The 20,803-nt window shown below is 31.1% G+C and overlaps 3 protein-coding genes and 1 non-coding gene across 4 annotated transcripts; 2 read left to right on the top strand and 2 right to left on the bottom strand.

The window, feature by feature from the left end:
- Positions 1–384: 384 nt before the first annotated feature.
- LOC125370976 lies at positions 385–2,249 on the bottom strand. Its single transcript, XM_048378476.1, has 2 exons — positions 976–2,249; positions 385–703 (listed from the first exon to the last, which is right to left on the bottom strand). The coding sequence occupies exons 1-2, from the start codon at positions 1,442–1,444 to the stop codon at positions 642–644; spliced, it is 531 nt and encodes a 176-aa protein (XP_048234433.1). The 5' UTR covers positions 1,445–2,249; the 3' UTR covers positions 385–641.
- A 4,819-nt stretch (positions 2,250–7,068) lies between these two features.
- On the top strand, positions 7,069–8,656 carry LOC8281060 (E3 ubiquitin-protein ligase PUB23; the record flags this gene model as incomplete). Its single annotated transcript, XM_002513677.4, has 1 exon — positions 7,069–8,656. A coding segment is annotated over one exon (1,506 nt), but the record flags the coding sequence as incomplete, so codon positions are not given.
- Positions 8,657–18,737: 10,081 nt separating this feature from the next.
- On the bottom strand, positions 18,738–19,337 carry LOC107260847. The gene has a single exon (XM_015715900.2). The coding sequence runs from the start codon at positions 19,335–19,337 to the stop codon at positions 18,738–18,740; it is 600 nt and encodes a 199-aa protein (XP_015571386.2).
- Positions 19,338–20,268: 931 nt separating this feature from the next.
- On the top strand, positions 20,269–20,374 carry LOC112533935. The gene has a single exon (XR_003078269.1). It is a non-coding gene; the product is annotated as a small nucleolar RNA R71 (small nucleolar RNA).
- The last annotated feature ends 429 nt before the right edge of the window (positions 20,375–20,803 follow it).

Genomic DNA, 20,803 nt, shown 5'->3' with positions numbered 1-20,803 from the left:
ATAATCAAATAGCAAATATTTGGTATGCATCTAAAATAAAGTAAAAATAAAGGGCAACAAATTAAATGTAGCTATTGATGATGCTTTCGTTCAGCTCGTCCATTTTGTTGGGAAGTGTGAGGACAAGAACGTTGAACCACAGTGCCTTGTTGATTGAGAAATTGAAGCAAAGAAGAATCCCTATATTCCATAGCATTGTCTGTTTGAAGAATTTTAATAATAGAAGAAAATTGAGTTTTAATCATAGTAGCAAATGAAATATAAATTTGTGGTAAGTCGGAACGATGTTTCAAAAAATAAATCCATGTAAAGCGAGAATAATCATTAATAAATAACATAAAATAACGAAAACCATTGACTAAAGAAATAGGGGAAGGACCCAAATGTCAGAATGAATTAAGCTAAAGGGACTATCTGAAATAGAATCACTGTGATTAAAAGACAATGCAGGTTGTTTTGCAAGTTGACAATGTAAACAGTCAAATGACCCAAACTTTGTAGATCCCAACAAGCCAAGAGAAATTAAAGGCTGAATTTTACTGGCTGATGCATGACTAAGACGAAGATGCCATTGGTAAGTAGAAGAGTTGGTAGTTGTAGCGGCAGACACAAATTTCTGAGGAAGATGAAGAGATACAAGCTCAAATAATCGACCCACCCTGCGACCCGTCCCAAGAATCTGTCCCGTTTGAGGATCCTGAACCTGACAACCAAAAGGAGAAAAGGTAACATTTAGTCCGTTTTCACATAACTGACCAACAGAGATAAGATTGAGGGCTAGTTTAGGGATACAGTAAGTTTCAGGAAGACTAAGAGTGGAGGTAGATGCATAACCAGTGTGGGTGATATGCATTTGACTACCATTGGCAGTGTGGATTGGTGGTAAGAAAGATACTGGTGTAGAGGAAGACAATAGCTCAACATTAGTAGTCATATGGTTGCAACATGTAGAGTCAAAAAACAAAGAGGTGTTACCCGGAGTGGCGGACATGGCAGCAGAAGAATTGGAAGAGATAACCTGTTTGAGTAGCGCTTCAAGATCACTCATAGTGATGACAGTAGAACCTTCAGTGGTAGCAGCAGAGGCAGCAGTAAATCCAGGCTTCGAGACAGTTTTGGGTTTAAAGGCCCCACCTTTTGGTCGTGGAGGGCGGATTGGCCAGTTCTCAAGAATATGACCAAGAGCATGACAATATCTGCATTCTATAGTAGGACAATGAGCAAAAACATGACTAGTTTGATTGCAATTCTTACAAGCGTTGTTGCCAGATTTCTGATATGAGGAACGAGTAGTTGCAAGAGCAATTTTAGAATTCAGAGTATTGTCAAGATTGAGGCGGGTTTCTTCAAAGATTATTTCTTGTACAGCCATATCCAATGTAGGAAGAGGATGTCGGTGTAGTAGAGAGGCTCGAACAGCTTCATATTCAGGTCGAAGAGCCATGAGAACTTGAATAAGGTGAAGGTGATCTTCACTGATTTTTGCCTGAGATATTTGATTCCAAATGGGTTGAACTTGAGCAAGAAAATCATTCACAGATTGGCCAGATTCTTGTTTGAGATTATAAAGAGTAGTCCACAACTGAAAACAATGAGCAAGTCCAGTGGTTCGATAACGATTGGCTAAGAAATCCCAAATTTCTTTTGCAGTGTCATCATCAGCAAATTGGATGTAAATAGATGGAATGGACGTGTTGCGAAACCAGGTAATAATTTGATGATTTTTGCTATCCCAATCTTCAAGACGGTCAGCAAATTTGTTATCAGTTTCATCCTTCTGTTTGGTTGGCTTAGAGATATCTCCGGTAACAACACGCTAAAGCTTGCGACCTATCAAGAAACTTTTCATTCCTTGGAACCATATATTATAGTTTGAGCCAGTAAGAATCATGGCAATAGGTTTTGCAATATCAGATTTCTCCATTTGGAAGTAGAGATTATAGAGAACTAAGAAAATATGTAGAAAAAAAAAAAAAGAACCAAACGCCAAGAGATGAGAACCAGAAATTGTGCAGAAAATTTCAAAGGAATAGCTCTGATACCATATTAACAGAGAAGGATTTTATATATTTCTTGATTGTGATAATTGTACAAAAAAGACTGGTATTTATACAAGAAACCTAGGACTAGAAAAAAGAGAATAAATATGTACCAAAACAATCCTAGAAATCTGCCTATTTACATCCTAGAATCAAAGCCAAATGATATGCCAGTGATTCCTATAATTACGTTAACAATATGATTTAACATTTTTTAATAACAATAGCTGCAGCATTATTCTGAGAAACAATCCAACTGAACCAGTTCAATCATGCCATGACAGTTACTTCACAACTTTAAGGTTAATTGGTATAGATAATTGATAAGTACGAAATATTTTTATTTGGAATATGATTTTGATTTTTAACCAAATTTTTATTATTTAATTTTTAAACAAAGGGTTTAACCAAATTTATATGAGAAGAACAATAATTATTTTCTCATTATGCTACCATGTTAATTATAACAATAATTCACTGTAAATTTTTTTGTTGCATTCAGAAAAGGTCTTTATTTGTTTATTTATCGATTTGTTTCTTTTTTTGTAAAATTTATAATTTTTTCTCATAGAGGGAAGCCACAATATAGTAAGGGGGGAATTACCTCTCTTTCTTTTAAAGACAATCATAACCAGTAAAATTAATATAAAAATTCAACTATGCCTCAGACAAAATTACAGTTGTCCTCTCTGTAATGGTATTTTCTTTTTGTAAGAATGTTTATTATTGATACCTCTTGAGTTTTTAATTCCCGACTTTCATCCTATTATATTAGAATGTTTATTTTCTTTTACCTCTCTTTTTACATTTTATCTAAATATTCAGAAATAAATAAAAAAATCTCTAAATTAAATTTCTGACATAAGTATTTAATCTATGAAAATAAAAATTTGATGCATGCCTCTTTTTATATATAAAATTAATAAATGAGTGATACATAATAATTAGTTTTTAATAATTAATATTTATCAATTATGTTAAAATATAAAATACTTATATATATATATATTACTGATTTATTTGTTATGATGTATATTCCTAATATAAATAAAAATTAACCAGTGAACAGACATTGCAGTGACAATCATTTACAAACTAAGGGTTTGCTTAGTGATGGCAGGAAAGAGAATAAAATGTTGAATATATGCATGTAAATGATTAAAGTTAAGCAGCACAACTTAAATTTTATTTTACTAACTGACTATTAATGGCTAAAGTAGAAACCTTATAAGATTTTGATAAATAGACTTATGAACCAATCTTGAGTTACTCACTCAGAAATTATTAGCCCTTTGTCAACTTGTCAGTTACTTCAGTAGATGGAAGTAAACCTTTCACAATTTTATAATGGTAGGTTGTGTCACCCGTCAAGGACAAGCTTACATAGGTGCTTGAAGATCTTATAAAGGATTTTTGATTTGAAGAACAACTAAAAAAGAGTTATAAAAATCCTATAGAGATCATATGTAAATTTAATGTAAGAAAATCTGTTTCAAAAAGCGATAAGTATGAACACAAAAGTATGAATAAGAGTGAAGAGCAAAGAGTAAATATTTTTAGTTCTTGTGAGTTTTTGTATTAAATGTTATCGTTTTTTTTATGATTTAGTGGATATTTATATTTATATGCAAGAAAAACTAGTTGTTATACAATAGAATTTTAAAATTTATTTCAAGAATCTTAACAATTGTATTGTTAGATTTCTAAAAAGCTATTCTATCTAAAAATTCTATAGAATGCAGAAAGCTGACATAAGTAATGTTATTGTGAGATAGCTTAACTATGCAAGATTGTCAAGTTGCCTTTTATTTCACTCGTACTAAAATAAGATCATTAGAAATACATGTATGAAATGTGCAAATGTGTGAGAGGAATATTTCAGTATATAAAACAGTCAGGTTTCTTAAAGATACCGAATAGACTTTAAAAAAAATTAAGACATTACATTGTAGACACAAAATTAACTTTTAAGAAATAAATTAAAACTTAGCTTTTCATGGTTTTTAATGCTGAAAAATCATATATGTAAGACTCATATATTTTACAAGATAGCCAAGGGACAACTTTACTTTTTAAGCAATAAGTTAGACTCTAAGACATTTATCTGCTGGGTCTTCTGATTACTTCAAGTGAGATAGGCTTCTGATTAAAGATCAGGATGCACAACTATCTTCCTAGATGGATGGGCAACTAATCAGACTTCCTTTATACCTGAACTATTACTTATCCATCCATATATACAGATATAATCACACACATTGTTTTATTATCATTAAAGTCAAGATATTAGCTTTAGCTAACATAAAATTCTCATATAAGTATAAATTAAACTACTGTTAAATTGAATATATATAACAAGTTAATGAAAAATATAATTGACAATCTGAAATATAAAATTAAAAGATTTTGATAATTTATTACTTAATACATTAATTATATTTATATAGATTCATATTAAAAATATTAAAAAAAAATTAATGATTCTTTAAAAATTAACTTATTTAGATACTAACTTTAGAATTAGAATTATTATTTAATTAGAAAAATATCATATCAGTTAATATATTAAAATAATTTAAATAGAAAATATTAATTTAACAAACATAAAAACTAAGAAAGATAAAGCTTACATATTACTATTATATATATATATATATATATATATATATATATATATATATATATATATATATATATATATAGTTAAAAGTATTTAAATAAATTATTAAATTATTAAATTATAACATGGTATTATTAATTAATATCATTTATTTTTATTAAATATATTTATAGATGATATGGTAAATATAACATCAATAAGGTTATATTAAAACAATGGCAAGCGAGAGCCATTGTCTAAGATTTTGGCCTGTTCAAAATTTTAGACAGGCGAATTAATCTTGTCAGACCATTTCACATTTTACAGATTTAAAATTATTTTAATAACAATATTTTGTTGGGAAGCAATATAACAGAACGGTTCAGTCATGCCGTCCCTGACAGTTTCTTCATAACTTTGAGATTAATTGGTACAAATAATTGATAAGTAGGAAACTTTTCTTTGTTTTGAATATGACCTGGTTCTTAACCAAATTTTTATTTAATTATTTTTTATTCATATTTAATTATGTTTTGAACAAAGGTTTTAACCAAAATTATATGAGAAAAACAATAATTGTGATATTATTTTTCTCATTGTGCTACCGTGTTAATTATAACAATATATTATGAATTCAATGTAATCTTGCATTAAAATGGCCTTTGTTTATTTATTTATTTTTCAATTTATATTCTTTTTGTAATATTTATCATATTTTCTCATTGAGGGAAGCCACTTTATAGTAAGGGGGGTAATTACTTCTTTCTTTTTTCTTTAAAAGAAAAAACAAATACCAGTAAAATTAATATGAAAACTCAACTATGCCTTTGACAGAAATTAATTGGTAAGAATGTTTACTATTATTACCTTTTCAATTTCAAATTCCAGCTCTTGTATTATTATCTCAAAATATTTATATCTCTGTTTACATTTTATGTAAATATTTAAAAGTAAATAAGAATATATTCAATTTAAAATTCTGAAAGGATTTAAACTATGAAAGTAAAAATTGAATGGTAAAATGTATTATTATGTATGATTTAGGTATATGACTGTATTTATACATAAAATTAATAAACGAGTTATAAATATATTTATTAATTATTTAATATTAAAATATAAAATAATATATATATATTATGTATATAATTTTTTTTTAATTTTTTACGAGTATATTACTAATATACATAAAAATTACCAGTTAACCAATATTGCAAAGACAATTATTTGCAAATTAAGGGTTTGCTTAGGGATGATAGCACAAAAACCGAATAAAATGTTGAATACATGTATGTAAATGATTATGCAGCTGCTGGATATTATGAATTGACCGCAACAATTTAATAGAAAGAAACTATGAAATCGGAGTATTTCTTAAGCAAAGCAAAGCCCAGACTCCTAGAAGATGAATGAATACATACATATCATCATTTTACAATGGACTCAGTCCGTTAAGTGAATACATGCATTAACTGCATCAGAATATTTTATAGACAGCAGCCATGAATTGCGTGAGGAACCCCATGAGGCACATGAGTATATGTCGGCACCAGCCATGCGATTGCCAATGCCCACATCCCCGATCTGTATGTTCTACACATAAAAATATTACTAATGACTTTCCTTTTGTTGTTTGTATTGTAGCTGTAGAGAGAGAAAGTCAAACCCCCCCGCACAACTAAGTAATAGCAGACGCATTGCAATTTGCAAGTGCAACACCGACTCCTGCCCCCAAGATCAACCCAAAAGACTACTAGAAATATAAAATTATTTTTACACCTTATATGAAATGGTTCTTTTATCTAATATTAAAAGAATTTAAGGTTAAATCATTAAATATTTTTAATTTATTAATTTAATATTTTAGCGGTACATCTAAATTTATTAAATATTTAGATATTAAAAATATAAAATTATTTTCAGAATCTTTACTTTTAACTTAACATAAATCGATATTTTTTTACGTTTTAAATCGAGTCCAATAGATATTTGTATGTTAAAAATATAAAATCATTATAAACTTTATCTAATAATTTAAATTTATTTTTATAAACATTTCTATAAACTCTTAATCCACTATATTTACATTGATTATCATCAACTATTCATTATTCAAAATTATAAATATTAATCCAATAATTAATAAATAATGTTATATACGGATGACATATACCCCGAGTATACTCAAAGATTTCTCCTCTTTTATAAAGCCTTACCCATCCAATTACTCATTTATTGTCCTTAAGGCTAAAAGTCTTCGCTGTTTGAGCTTTTCTTCTTCCAAAACTTTGGAAAAGGTCCTTATTTAATTCTCTCTCTCTGAATTTCCGTGTGTTGACTTTCTCGTTATCAACTCTCCTATTAACTCTTTTCTCAACGTATAAAAAACCGCACCCTTCTCTCCCGTAAGGATTCAACTTAGCCTATTAACAGACTACAAACCTTTATTTTCTTCTTTGGTGCTTTCTTGTATCTCTATATCCTTTTAAGATTCTATATCCTTTTAAGATTGACCTTGTTCTTGTGGCAACAGTTCCCCTATCTTTTATTCAAGTAAGTCTTGTTCTAATATTCTTAATTTTCTTTTCCCATTTTAGCTGCTTAGCCTATAATAATCCAGTAAAATTATTAGTCTTAGGCTGGTTCTTTTTCTGGGTGCTTAAATTCTTAAATTTGTTTTGTTTGTTAATAATGGAAATCGATATTCCTTGCCATTTCCTTTGCCCGATTTCTCTGCAACTAATGAGAGATCCAGTTACTGTCTCAACTGGGATCACCTACGATAGAGAGAATATAGAGAGATGGTTATTTGCTTGCAAGAACAACACTTGCCCTGTCACAAAGCAAGTCATTTTAAATGACGAGGATCTGACCCCAAATCACACTCTTCGCCGCTTGATCCAAGCATGGTGCACGCTCAATGCCTCTCATGGAATCGAGCGAATCCCAACTCCGAAACCACCAATTGACAAGACCCAGATTGCAGAACTTCTCAATGATTGCAATACATTCCCACACCTGCAGCTCAAATATCTCAGAAGGATTAGATCGATCACTCTTGAAAGTGAAAGGAACAGAAGTTTTCTTGAGGCTGCCGGTGCAGTTGATATCTTGGCTTCAATAGTAGTGAATGATAATTCTACTTCGGTTGAGATTTCTATAGATGATGACCCTGAGTTTACAAGAGCAAGTGATGAGGCTTTGAGTATTCTTTATCTTCTCAAAATCTCAGACAGCAAATTGAAGAATCTCATAGCCAAAGATAGAGGTGTGTTTGTGGAGTCATTGATACAGATTCTGAAACATAGTAACTATCAATCAAGAGCTTATTCAACAATGTTGCTGAAGTCCATTTTCGAAGTGGCCGATCCAATCCAGTTGATTACTATTAGACCAGAAATATTGACAGAAGTAGTGCATGTATTGCGGGATCAGATCTCACAACAAACATCAAAGGCAGCATTGAAGCTGCTTGTAGAGGTTTGTCCATGGGGAAGAAATCGAATCAAAGCAGTAGAAGGCGGTGCAGTTACAGTTCTCATAGAGCTACTCCTAGAAACATCAGACAGGAGATCATGTGAGCTTACTCTAATAATTTTAGATCTGCTTTGTGGGTGTGCTGAGGGACGAGCAGAGTTGTTGAAGCATGGAGCAGGGCTTGCAATCGTTTCAAAGAAAATACTTAGGGTTTCTCATGTGGCAAGCGACAGGGCTGTCAGAATTTTGTGTTCAATTTGCAGGTTTTCTGCAACTCCCAGAGTTCTTCAGGAAATGTTGCAAGTTGGTGTAGTGGCAAAGCTGTGTTTGGTGCTGCAAGTGGATAGTGGTTGCAAGAGTAAGGAGAGAGCTAGAGAGATCCTCAGGTTGCATTCCAGGGTATGGAAGAATTCTCCTTGTGTTCCTGCTTATTTGATGTCTTGCTATCCATCTTCCTGAATTAAGAAATTCTTTTGTATATAATTCAGAAAGGGACAGAAGTTGCAGACCTCGTGAAATACAAAGTTCAATTACATTACCATTAATTTTTACAGTAATTTTAAGATATTTAAATATTATTAAAATTTAATTATGTTAAAAAATACTAATTAATTATTTAAATATAAACATTAAATTAACTTTTGTATAGAAATTAGATAAAGGAGATTTTAATACAATAATTAAAATATAGAAGATAATTTTATATTATATCAAAAATTAAAAAAAATAATATAAAATTAAATTTAGTTAAAACTATTTAGCAGAAATTTTAATAGAGATCAGATTATCCTTTAAATTTTTTTTAAACGTAAGTAAACTTTTAAAATAATAAAAATCTAAAAGTTAAGTCTCTCTCTTAACAGAAAGTGAAACTACAGTTAAATTCAGATGATGTGGCAGCTAAATAGATTTGCTCATCACTAATCCTCATCACAACAAGAGAGTTACCCAACTAAATAGATCTCACTAATCCTAAGTTGTCAAATCAACGACTTACCCAACTAATAGACCAGCAGCAAGAGCAAATTTTAACAAATCTGTACGAAATGGTAGCATCCTATGTATTTTTAAGGAAGGAAAGGGTGTGCGGAGAAGCCAACCAACATTCATATTACTGTTATGTTCTTTCAGACGTTTGGGAAGAAACGTTATCATGACACCAAACAACCTCTCCCTCCTCGCAGTGTTTGTTTACAACATCACCAAACATTTGTTTAGCTTTCTTCTGTGTTGGAATGGTAACGGGTAGGATACCGGTTCATTTAAGGATGAATTCGATTAAAATATATTTATTTGTATTTATTTAAATTTGTTTAAAATATTATTTTTATTACCGAAATCTGTTTTAAATCCAAATAAAAATATATGTATACGATCTCAACCCGTTTAAAATTTGTTTAAATTAAATAATTATTAAATATATTTATGAGTATTTAAATGGATAGCGGGTACCATGCCCATTTATATAAATATTCTGATAATTAAATGGATATTTATTTACCGAATCTGTTTATAATAATTAAATTTTAAAATATATTAACAAAAATTAATGTAAACAAAAAATACAAAATATAAACTGATCAAATTTGAATATTCAACTTTAAATATTTAATATATTAATACAATTCAAATATAAATTTAGTAAAATTTAAAATAATAATCTAAATAATAAAATATAATATAATACAATAAATTTTAATATAATCAGATTTTGGTAACGAATATCTAAGAGTTTAAATCCAACCTCGAGTTAAATTCAATATAGGTATTAAATTTTAAATTTATTATTACTGAATCCGTCTTATCACAGTTGGATTGAGTTAGGTAACTAAAAATACACGACCTACTGCCATCGTTACTTGCATGCATCAAAGGAAGAGTGAAAAGTACCGGTGGTTGTTAGCAGTCTTCTTATGAAAGTCCAAGATAATGTGAAAGCAGCCACAAAATGTTTTTACAATAACCATTATAATATTGATGAACAACATCTTAATCAAGAAAAACTGGGATACATCTCTGCAATTAATAGAGCAGAATTAGGAATTGAAGGATTTTGTACATGAATTTGGAGGAGAAGGTAACGGGATGCGAAAATGGGACCAATTTATTTTATTGGTTTTGATTAGGAAGAAGAAAGTATATGTTTTTTTACCTAAATGAATACTCTAAGAATAATATTTTTAAATAATAAAGTAATTTATTTTATTTAATTGATAAAACCTATTTTGACACATCATCACTTGTTAACACTGTTTAACATATTCTGCTTAAATTTTACATTTTTACATTTTCACATTTTGTACATATATATCTATTAATTTAAATAAATAAAAAAATATTAGTATCTGTTATATCAAAATATAAAATAACGATGGATACAGTTATTCATTCTTTTATTATAAAATATCAACGTTAACATGATTTAAATTGCAAATTTTCGTCCAAAGTTGTGAGCAATGGACACTTAATGCCAATATTAATTTTTGATCCAATTATCTTATAAGTTTTAGGAATAAGGTTTAATTTGGTCCTCTAACTTTATTTTATTTTTACAACTAATTTAATTTTTAAACTTTTTGAATAGATTGAATTTAGCTTTTTTAAGCGAGTTCATTGTGCGCGCTGTAACAAAAGTATAGAAAATGATTAAATTGACCCCAACTGCAAAGTTTAAAAGCCATATTGAACTCGAGAGATAAGTTGAAGGGCCAAATTGAATTTTATTCTTTTTTAAGTTTAAAATTAAAAAATAATATATATATATATATTTTAAATTACTACGAGTCCAATAAAATATTAAAACCAACTCACCATCGCCACTATTATTTCTCCATCACTATCACTAATACTTTTTAAATAAAAGATTACTATCATTATCACTAGAAAATGAAAGCATAGATGAGTTTTTACAATTTAATACCACCATTGTCACCTCTTTATTAGCCTTCACATGACTTCTACCAACTAATTAAAAATCTAAAATACATAAGAAAAACTTAATATATAAATTCAATTCAATTATAATTGAGAATATTTTTTAAATAGTCAAATTGAGCTGCACAAAAAGTTGAGTAGCCAAATTGAGCTTGTATTAAAAATTGGATGGCCAAATTGGACTATATAGCACGTGCATTTTACTCTCTTAAAAACAAGCTACATAAAACCTGTTTACAACTTTTAGGGATTAAAGTGATCGTAAGAGTAAAAAAAATGCTGAATTGAACCTAATTGCAAAGTACAAGAGCCAAATTGTACCTCATTTGTAAGTTTATAGAAAAAAGTATTAAAATTTTTTTTTTCCCTTTGCACGAATGGTCAATCTACCCATTTAACTTTTGTCAAGAGTTCAAATAGATAAAATTTTAACTTTTCCAGCAAATATATCCAAAATTAGTTATATTTGGATCACTTAAACCTAAATTTCGACTAATCAAGCATGTCATCCATACATACTTAAAAAGAAAAGTGAATATTTTAATGACAAGAAATGCAACAATTATTATGCCAAAAGAAATCTTGCTCACTTTGGTAATAATAACTTTCCATTTCAAATAAAATTTCTAGATTATCCTTAATTACTACTAGATATCACTAAACAACAACCACCTTTCCCTATCGTCTCATCTTTCTTTCTCTTTCTCTAATATTAGTTTGCCTTTATCTCTGCATGACTAGCTTTTCTATTTTTCAGTTGTCTCTGACCCTAAAGTTGCTTCGTTTCACTAATTTCTTGTTGTCTCTAGCTTCTTTTCTCTTCTTGATGAAATCATCTAAATTTAGATTTGACTAAGTTAACTCGATGAGTAAAAAAGAACCAATATAAGTATAACTCAAGAAGTTACATGAGTATTGAAATGGGATATTTATTTATGATGAGAGATCGAGACCATGTTATGTGTGTTTGCTGTAATTAATTTTGCAGATAACTATTGATAAAGAGTTTGGGTGGCTAAAACAAATGATGGAAGCGATGGCAAGGGTGAGGTAGTGGTGCCTTTAGTGAAAATAGAAGGTGATCGCAACTGGCAGTATTTTTTAACTATGAGAGATTGGATGATGGGCTTCTATAGCTATTATGTGTTATTTGTTTAGTTAAATTGTTAATGAATGATAATATAGAGATTTGATGAATTTGATGTTAGGGATGACTAGACTTGTTGATGGGCTTGAGCACTCATCCAGCCCGTCTAAGTTCGTCCGAAAATTTTTTGGGCTCAGACATTTCTTTTTTATGTTAAGCCCGTTTAAGCCTAAATCTGTAAAAGTTCGCTTATTTTTTGGGCGGGCTTGGGAATATCATTTTTTTGAAGCCCGCCTAATAATCTCGGCCTGCCCAAAAATTATAAAGAAAAATATAATATATTTTTATAACATACCGGGATTGGTCAAAAGTTTAAGCTCACATAGCCGGGCCGGGCTCGGACCTAGACTTGAAAACTTCAAGCCCGAGTTCAGCTCGAACTGATATTTGAACAGGTCTAGGGATGACTAAGAAGAGGTGATGGAGGCAATGGCAGTAGTGTTTATAGTGAAGATAGAAGCACGATAGTGTTGTTAATTATTGGGTCTTTTTATAGAATGATATTATAATAAATATTAGAAGAAATAGAAAATAAATGCTAAAATTTTGTTAATATTAAAAACTAAGTTTCTATTAATTCTAAAAACTAAATTTATGAATTTGAATTTGTTGAATTATTTTTAAAAGGAAAATTGTTAAACATGCAATAATTTTTTTTAAAAAAATTGGGTTGAAATGACTCAAAATTGAAAGCTTTATGTTCATTTATTGAAAAAAGTTAAAATTTGACCTATTTGCACTCTTAACACAAATTCAAGGACTAAATTAACCTTTTTATCCTTTTTCCTTCGGCACTATTTTACTTCAAGTCCTAAAGTTTTCTTTATTAAAATATGGTACTTCGATACTTCATATTTCTTTTAATACTTAAATATGAAATAAAGTATTATCACCTAATCTCTTATATGTTATAACAATGACAACATGATATCTTTCTAAGAGAAAAATAATGACATGATGTGAAATTTTAATAAAATAGTTATTCTAAAAATAGTTTGAATTCTAATTGAGCATTTTAGACTAATATAAATAGAAGAACATATACTTCTTTTATATAAAAGATGGATTTTAAATAGTTTCCAATATATTTAGTGGCTCTAAAATAATGAATTAGTTATGAATCATTCAAAAAATCATGTTCTATTTTATTGATTTTAACAATGTCAATTCATAAAGAATTGGGTGTGTTTATGTAAGATTTAAGAGAGATATTCTCTTCCTCCTCTAGGGTTTCCTCTTTAGGGCGCTGCTCCTTTTAGGGTTTGGTAGCCATTTTCCTCTTTTGGTTAATCCTTTAGGTTTGAGTTATCTTCTCATCTTGGTTTCGAGTCTTCCTCTCCTTGTGCAAGTCTTTTATGTTATTTTTATCTATGCTTTATCATGGGTCTGAAGGAGTTGTCCAAGCTATATGCACGATTGAACTTGAAAGAGGAAGGCCAACAAGTTGCCGTCAAGATTAAGTCTTATGATAGGGTGGTGACACACAATCATATTGGCCGGTGTTAGTTTGTGAAATTCTCTCAGATAGACTTATTAATCGTGAAGCTTTTTGTACAAACATGTTGAATATACTCCAGATTTCTCAAGTAGTGGACATTGAGATGGTAGGGGATAATGTTTTTATCTTTCACTTCCATTCATATTCTGAATGGGGGCCATGGAGTTTTCATCAGTGCTTGCTAGTCTTTTCGTAAAGAATGGACAAGCAACACTTTTGTTCTCTCCCCTTTGTTAAATTTTCCTTTTGGGTGCAATTACACAATGTACCTGTGGCTTTCATGACTAGAGAAATTGTTATGACTCTGGGATCTGAAATTGGTAAGGTGGTGGAAGTGGGTGGGGTGCATTCGGTGAATGTTTTGGACGATTTGTTCGTGTAAGCTTTTTGTACAAACATGTTGAATATACTCCAGATTTCTCAAGTAGTGGACATTGAGATGGTAGGGGATAATGTTTTTATCTTTCACTTCCATTCATATTCTGAATGGGGGCCATGGAGTTTTCATCAGTGCTTGCTAGTCTTTTCGTAAAGAATGGACAAGCAACACTTTTGTTCTCTCCCCTTTGTTAAATTTTCCTTTTGGGTGCAATTACACAATGTACCTGTGGCTTTCATGACTAGAGAAATTGTTATGACTCTGGGATCTGAAATTGGTAAGGTGGTGGAAGTGGGTGGGGTGCATTCGGTGAATGTTTTGGACGATTTGTTCGTGTTAGGGTTGTTCTTGATGTAAACCTCCCTATTAAGAGAGGTACTCTTCTGGATATTAGAGATGATCAAGAGCCTTAAACAATTATGGTGATGTATGAGAGGCTTCATGATTCTCGCTTTAATTTTTTATTGTCTCGGACATGTCTTGCGTGAGTGCACTGCAGTGAAGCAAGGTGATAACCTTACTATGGTTGATTTGAAGTATAATATCTAGATGCTTATGATGGTTGTGATGTTAATGATGCAAGGACTAGCTTTGCGTTGCAAGCTTGCCAATCGCCATGAGTTGCTCATATTGGAATGCCTAGGGGCTTAAGAACCCTCGGGCATTCAAATAGCTTCAACGTATTATCAATATTAAAGATCCCTTTTTAGTTTTCCTTTATGAATTAAAACTCTTTTCTCGTTCTTGCTCTAATTTTAAATTTTTATTGCAATGTAACAGTTTGTTTGTTATGAATAGCAATGGTGTGAGTGGCGGTTTTATTTTACTTTGGCAAAAAGGTGTGAAGGTCTCAATAAACTCCTTTTCTTAAGGACATATTGATGCTTCTGTTAGTTTAGATTCTGGCCTTTAGAGGTTCATTGGGTTTTATGGAATCCAAGTGCCTCTCTAAGGCATCAATCTTGGGAATTGCTACGGAGACTTGGTTTTATGCATGATTTCTTAGGGTGGTTGTGGCTTGTGGGCAAAGACTTCAATGAGATCTTAATGATTAATGAAAAGCAGGTAGGTAACATAAGACAACTTTCTTTCATGTCTGATTTTCACGATACTCTAAATAGTTGTGGCCTACGGTCTATTGATGCTCTAAGTCCGTATTTTACTTGGCATAAAAATCATAAGCATTAGAGTCTTATCAAATTCTGATTACATCAGTTTTGTGGTAATATTGAGTGGATCAATAATTTTCCTAATGCCTCAGCCAACAATCTAGAGTTCTTATACTCTAATCATAGGCTAATTTTGATATGTTGGGATGGTGTTGCTTTTAATTTAAGTAAGGGTGGTTGTCACGACCCAAAACTGGAGGCACGTGACCGGCGCTAGGACACATGAATCAAACGTGGCTACCGGTGCCCGTAGCAAGCCTTTATACGCACTATTCATACACGACAAAGTCCACCGATCATATCAAGCAATATAATAATGACTAAGAGTATCATTCCACTAGGGACCTACTTGTGGATATTACGTTCAATCATATACTAATATTTAGCAATCAAAATGTTGTTTGGGTGTAGTAATATTTAAAAATGAAAGAATCTTGAAAATAAAAATTTAAAACAACTGGTAAATTTATCAAGGATAAGCCTATTTAGGTAGTGAATCCCCCCTACTATGTTAAGTATTTCATAAAACAAATAGCAATTAATTCAAATCAAGAGTTGAGTTGACATTCTAAAAAATTAAGTTTAAACATTTCTCAATTGATTAAACCCTTAATTCCTAAGAGGAGGGAGATGAATCTTTTCTCAAACCACTCACTTAGGTCATGCATAAAGATTAAGTAACTATTGAACCAAAGGATCTTGTAGATCTATCTCTAGTATCCCAATCAATCCTCAATCCCTAAGATGTGATCAATTCATAAGAAGTTATCTCTAATCAGTTTATGAAAATAAATCCCATTCAATATATCGACTTATCAATTAAAATATATAATTAAGCAATCAAAGGAATAAAACAACTATTGGAAAAGAATAACTGCATTAACTTTGAATCAATCCATATAAAACAAATTAGGCTTCATCAAAACCCAAATAGCAAGAAAATTAGTTCCTAGACAATACAATAAAGAAATAAAGATTAGGGAAAGAAGATCTCAAACTATTCATGGGAGAATAGAGATGAATATGTTGAATCTTCAATCTTCAATCTTGGAAATAATGAAGGAATTGATGTTCTTCCTTGAGAAATACCAATCAAAACCCTAAAAATGAAAGAAGGTGAAGTTTCTAAGTGTTTCTCTCTCTAGAAATAAAAATATGATAAAACTCCCTCAAAACAAACCTAAAATTTCCTTTAAATAGTTTATTTTTTTATAATTGACATGGGGACCACACATGCACCACATGGTCATGTGACATCCTTAACTTTTCGTAGCTTGGATATGTGTTTCCGTCTGTTCTTTACTTTGTGTGGTTACTTTAGGGCATTTTCAAAATCAAATTAAGGCTTACATTCTTCATCAACGTTGTAGCTTTTAAGCAGTAGTTAATTTTAGGATTTTTAATCACTTCAATCAGACCTCTATAGTTCTAGATAAAGCCTAAATACTGAGACTGACCCAAACAGAAACAGACTGCACAATATCTGATTTTGATGCAAGTTTTCTTATTTTTAGAAACCTAATGTGGAGTTGAGCTATTCATATTAATTATAGCTTAATAGGTCCTCCACATAGTTGATGAAGATTACATTATAATTCTGGACCTACAAGATCATGAAAAACTACATTGAACCTAATATGATCAAATTTGTGAAATGCTGAAATTCGCATGTTAGTCTGTGAGCTTCCTGTGTGGACTCTTCATGCAATCTGCCATTTCTCACAACTCACGGGAAGGCCACACGCTTCTGTAGCTTCCCGTATCAGACTGAATTTTGGATAAATATGCCTTTTCTTTGCCTGATTCTCATACTTTTCGATTCCATTTGACTCATTAACATGTATTATCCTCAAAGTACCGAAAAGAACTAAAATTAAGCTTGAACAAATAAATCAAACTTAATTGAAGGAGAAATTAATATAAAATAAAGCTCAAAAGTAAGTGCCTTTAGCACTTATCAAATTCCCCCACACTTGAGCAATTGCTTATCCTCAAGCAAATTGAATAGAATCAAAAATAAAGAAATGATAAACTCTCTTTCCAACAAAGAGATATAAAAAAATATCAAGGCTAATCATTCATATCATCATAACCTAGAATCGTTAGCCAATAATCGATCCTTAAATAAAATACCAACATCTAAGAGAATCCCATAATAGGAAGTAATGAAAATTAAAACCTTGACATCTAAAGTTAGGGGAATGAGCATTCCTTCCAAACAACCCAAAATTTTGAAGAAAAAAAAAAGATAAAGATTTTCCCCATAAGCACAAAACAAATTCTCATGAAGAGCAATTACTTATGTCTTTTTTTTTTCAGAGATCTACACATATTTGAAATTGTTATTCTAGCCTTTTGAAGCGAGTGTAGACATTGGTAATGCCAACCTCCGGTTACTCAACTAGAGTCACAAATCTAAATAACTACTCATACTCGTGGATTTCTTTCAATTTATTTATTTTCATTTCGAGCCCTTTTGAGAATAGCGGAATAGAGCGAAAAACTCTTAGCATTATATTTTTTTTAACATTCATTTTTTTGACATCTCAAAAAAATAAGAGAGTACAAAGGGGTATTGAATGTGTTTACTCGATAAAATTAAGAGAAAATTGAAAACTTAATGCTCATAAATATAACTAAAGTTTCAAGATATAAAAATAATGTGAAACTATGAGTCAAAGATCCTAGCATGTATACCAAGTTCAATTCATAATTCAAAACCAAATCAACTAAATCCCAATTCAATAAGCAACTAACCAAATTCATTATTTTGAGCCTATAAATTCAAAAGAGAGACAATCATAACAAGTAATTAATTAAACTCAATAAGCTTATAGGAAATCAATCACAAATAGGCAAAAGACAATAAAAACCTTTCCCTCACACTTAATCTATATATTGTCCCCAAAATATTTGGTATATAACGTGTAATAAAATAAAAGGAGAAGGAGACTTCCCTAAACCAAATGATTTCCGTTTTTTCCTGAATCCAAAATTCATTCCAATTCACGAGTCATCTATTTATTTATTGAACAGTTAAGAACAAAAGTAAAGGTTATAGCATATATAGTCATCCAATAATAAAATAAAACTAAAAACACCAAAAATATAAAACTGCAAATATCCTAATTAAGTACAATCATCTAAAAATGATATAAAAGACATAAAAACAAATTAAAATAAAAGTATAGCTCAAATGCTAACAAAGTGGAGGTTCAGTCCTCCATACTACCATCTCCATCAACCCGCATCAAGGAACTTAATCATCTCTACCAAAAATGCATACTCTAAATGAGATGGGAAATGCTTAAGCTTTAAAGTTGGCAGGTATTTAATAGGAGGCTTCATTCTTTCTTTCTTGGGCATCTCAACAGCTTTAAATGCCACTTTATTAATTTACCAGCCTTTGTATAGGCTAACTAATCAATATCTTATGATGTTCAGTTTTTCCTGTTTCTAAACAAGATATAACTCAAGAGAATCTTTAGCAACAATCTATGAAATTAAATTGACAGTTTCATGCTCTATCATTTCATCATTAGCATCCATATTATCAAGTGCAAGTGGGTGTTTTATGACGTTGGGGGTTTGAAAAGTCAATTGTCCATCCCTTACCCTAAGAATGAGCTTACCATCATGAACATCAATAATGGCTCTAGTTGTAGCAAGAAAGGGTCTACCAAGGATAAGGAAAACATGAACATCGTCATCCATATCCATGATCACAAGATCCATAGGAAAAATAAACTCTTGAACCTTTACTAACACATCTTCAATGATACCCCTTGGATATATAACAGATTTATCAGCTAACTGAACACTAATGAGTGTTGGTTTAGGTACTCCAAGTCCTAGTTTCTTGAACAAATTATAAGGCATAACAATAATGCTAGCCCCCAAATCAGCAAGTGCATTATCAACATTTAAATTATCAATAAAGCAAGGGATAGTAAAACTCCCTAGGTCTTTTAGCTTCTTTAGTAATCGCCTTTGAACGATCATCGAGCTCTTCTCCAACAATTGTATCATTGACACTTCCTCAAGCTTCCTCTTATTAGAGAGGAGTTCCTTTAAGAACTTAGCATACTTGGGCATCTGCGATAGAGTTTTCACATAAGGTATGTTAATATGTAGTTGTTTAAAGAGTTCAAAAAACTTACCAAATTGTGTATCCAATTTTTACTTCAAAAGGCAAACTGGATTTAACTATCTCTTTAATCGTATCATATTGCTTTTCTACTTGCTTTCTTTCGGTTCCCAGTTCTTTTCCACTTCTCAAGGTAATGACGTTGAGTTGCTTTCTAGGATTTGTCTCTGTGTTGCTAGGTAAGCTTCCTTAGGGCCTTTCACTCAAAAGCTTTACAATCTACCCTACTTAATTCTCTAAATTATGAATCGAAGCTTGTTGGTTCCTAAGAGTAGTTTTTGTAGATTGAAACCTTAATTCATAAGCTGAGATGAATTTCTCCATCATCTCCTCTAAATTACTCCTTCTAGAAGGAGCTGGTTTTGCTACTGAAATCCTAGTGGTGGAGGTCTTTATTGATTTTGATTCCCCCAAGAGAAATTCAGATGATTTCTCCATCCTAGATTATAAGTATTGTTGTAGGGATTATTCTGTTGGCCCGAAGCATTACCCACATAATCAATCTACTCCAGCTTGGCAAAAGTATTGCCATTTTTGCAACCCTGACTTTGATGACCACCCCCACACCAATCACAAGTCATTACTTGTGCTTGTCTTCCAGATGAAGACATAATCAAAGTATCCATCTTCCTGGTCATGGCGTCTAACTATGCATTTACAGCTACCACAGGGTCTACCGCATGGGTTCCACTCTCTTTTACTCGAACCTGGTCTCTTGGATTCTGCCACTGATAGTTCGTGACTGCCATATTCTCAATAAGATCCATAGCTTGCTTAGGAGTCTTATTGTTTAGTGATCCACCTGCTGTAACATTAATAGACTATTTACTTGCATGATTTAGTCCATTAAAGAATGTCTGAATTTGCAGCCATAAAGGTAAACCATGGTGTGGACAGTTCCTTAGTAAATCCTTGAATGTTCCCAATAATCGTATAAAGTCTCATTCTTTAGCTAAAGAAACCCTGCTATTTCATTCCTCAACTTGGCCATCTTAGAAGGTGGAAAGTATCTCTCCAAGAATTTCTCAGCGAGCTAATTATAGGTCATAAATGTCCCAATTGGAAATAATTTCAACCACTTCTTTGCTTATCCGTCAACGAGAATGGGAATAGCCTCAACCGAATAGCATCATCTGATATCCCACTAATCTTGAAGATATCATAAATCTCTAGAAAATCATTCAAATGGGTGTTTGGATCCTCACTAGGCAAACCATCAAACATGGAATTGTTTTACACTATCTGAATAATGTTGGGCTTGATCTCAAATGAAAAATAAAAATGCTAAATCACTAGCTTTTGAATTACTAATAATATCATAATAGAAAAAAGTCTCCGGCAACAGCGCTAAGAATTTCCTGCGCGCTATCCGCACACGGCAAAGTGCACCGATTGTATCAAGTAATATAATGAT

The sequence above is a fragment of the Ricinus communis genome, chromosome 8 (genome assembly GCF_019578655.1).
Source record: "Ricinus communis isolate WT05 ecotype wild-type chromosome 8, ASM1957865v1, whole genome shotgun sequence".
Taxonomy (NCBI): Eukaryota; Viridiplantae; Streptophyta; class Magnoliopsida; order Malpighiales; family Euphorbiaceae; genus Ricinus; species Ricinus communis.
Note: the sequence above shows the minus strand (reverse complement) of the source record. Positions and strands in the feature narration are given on the sequence as shown.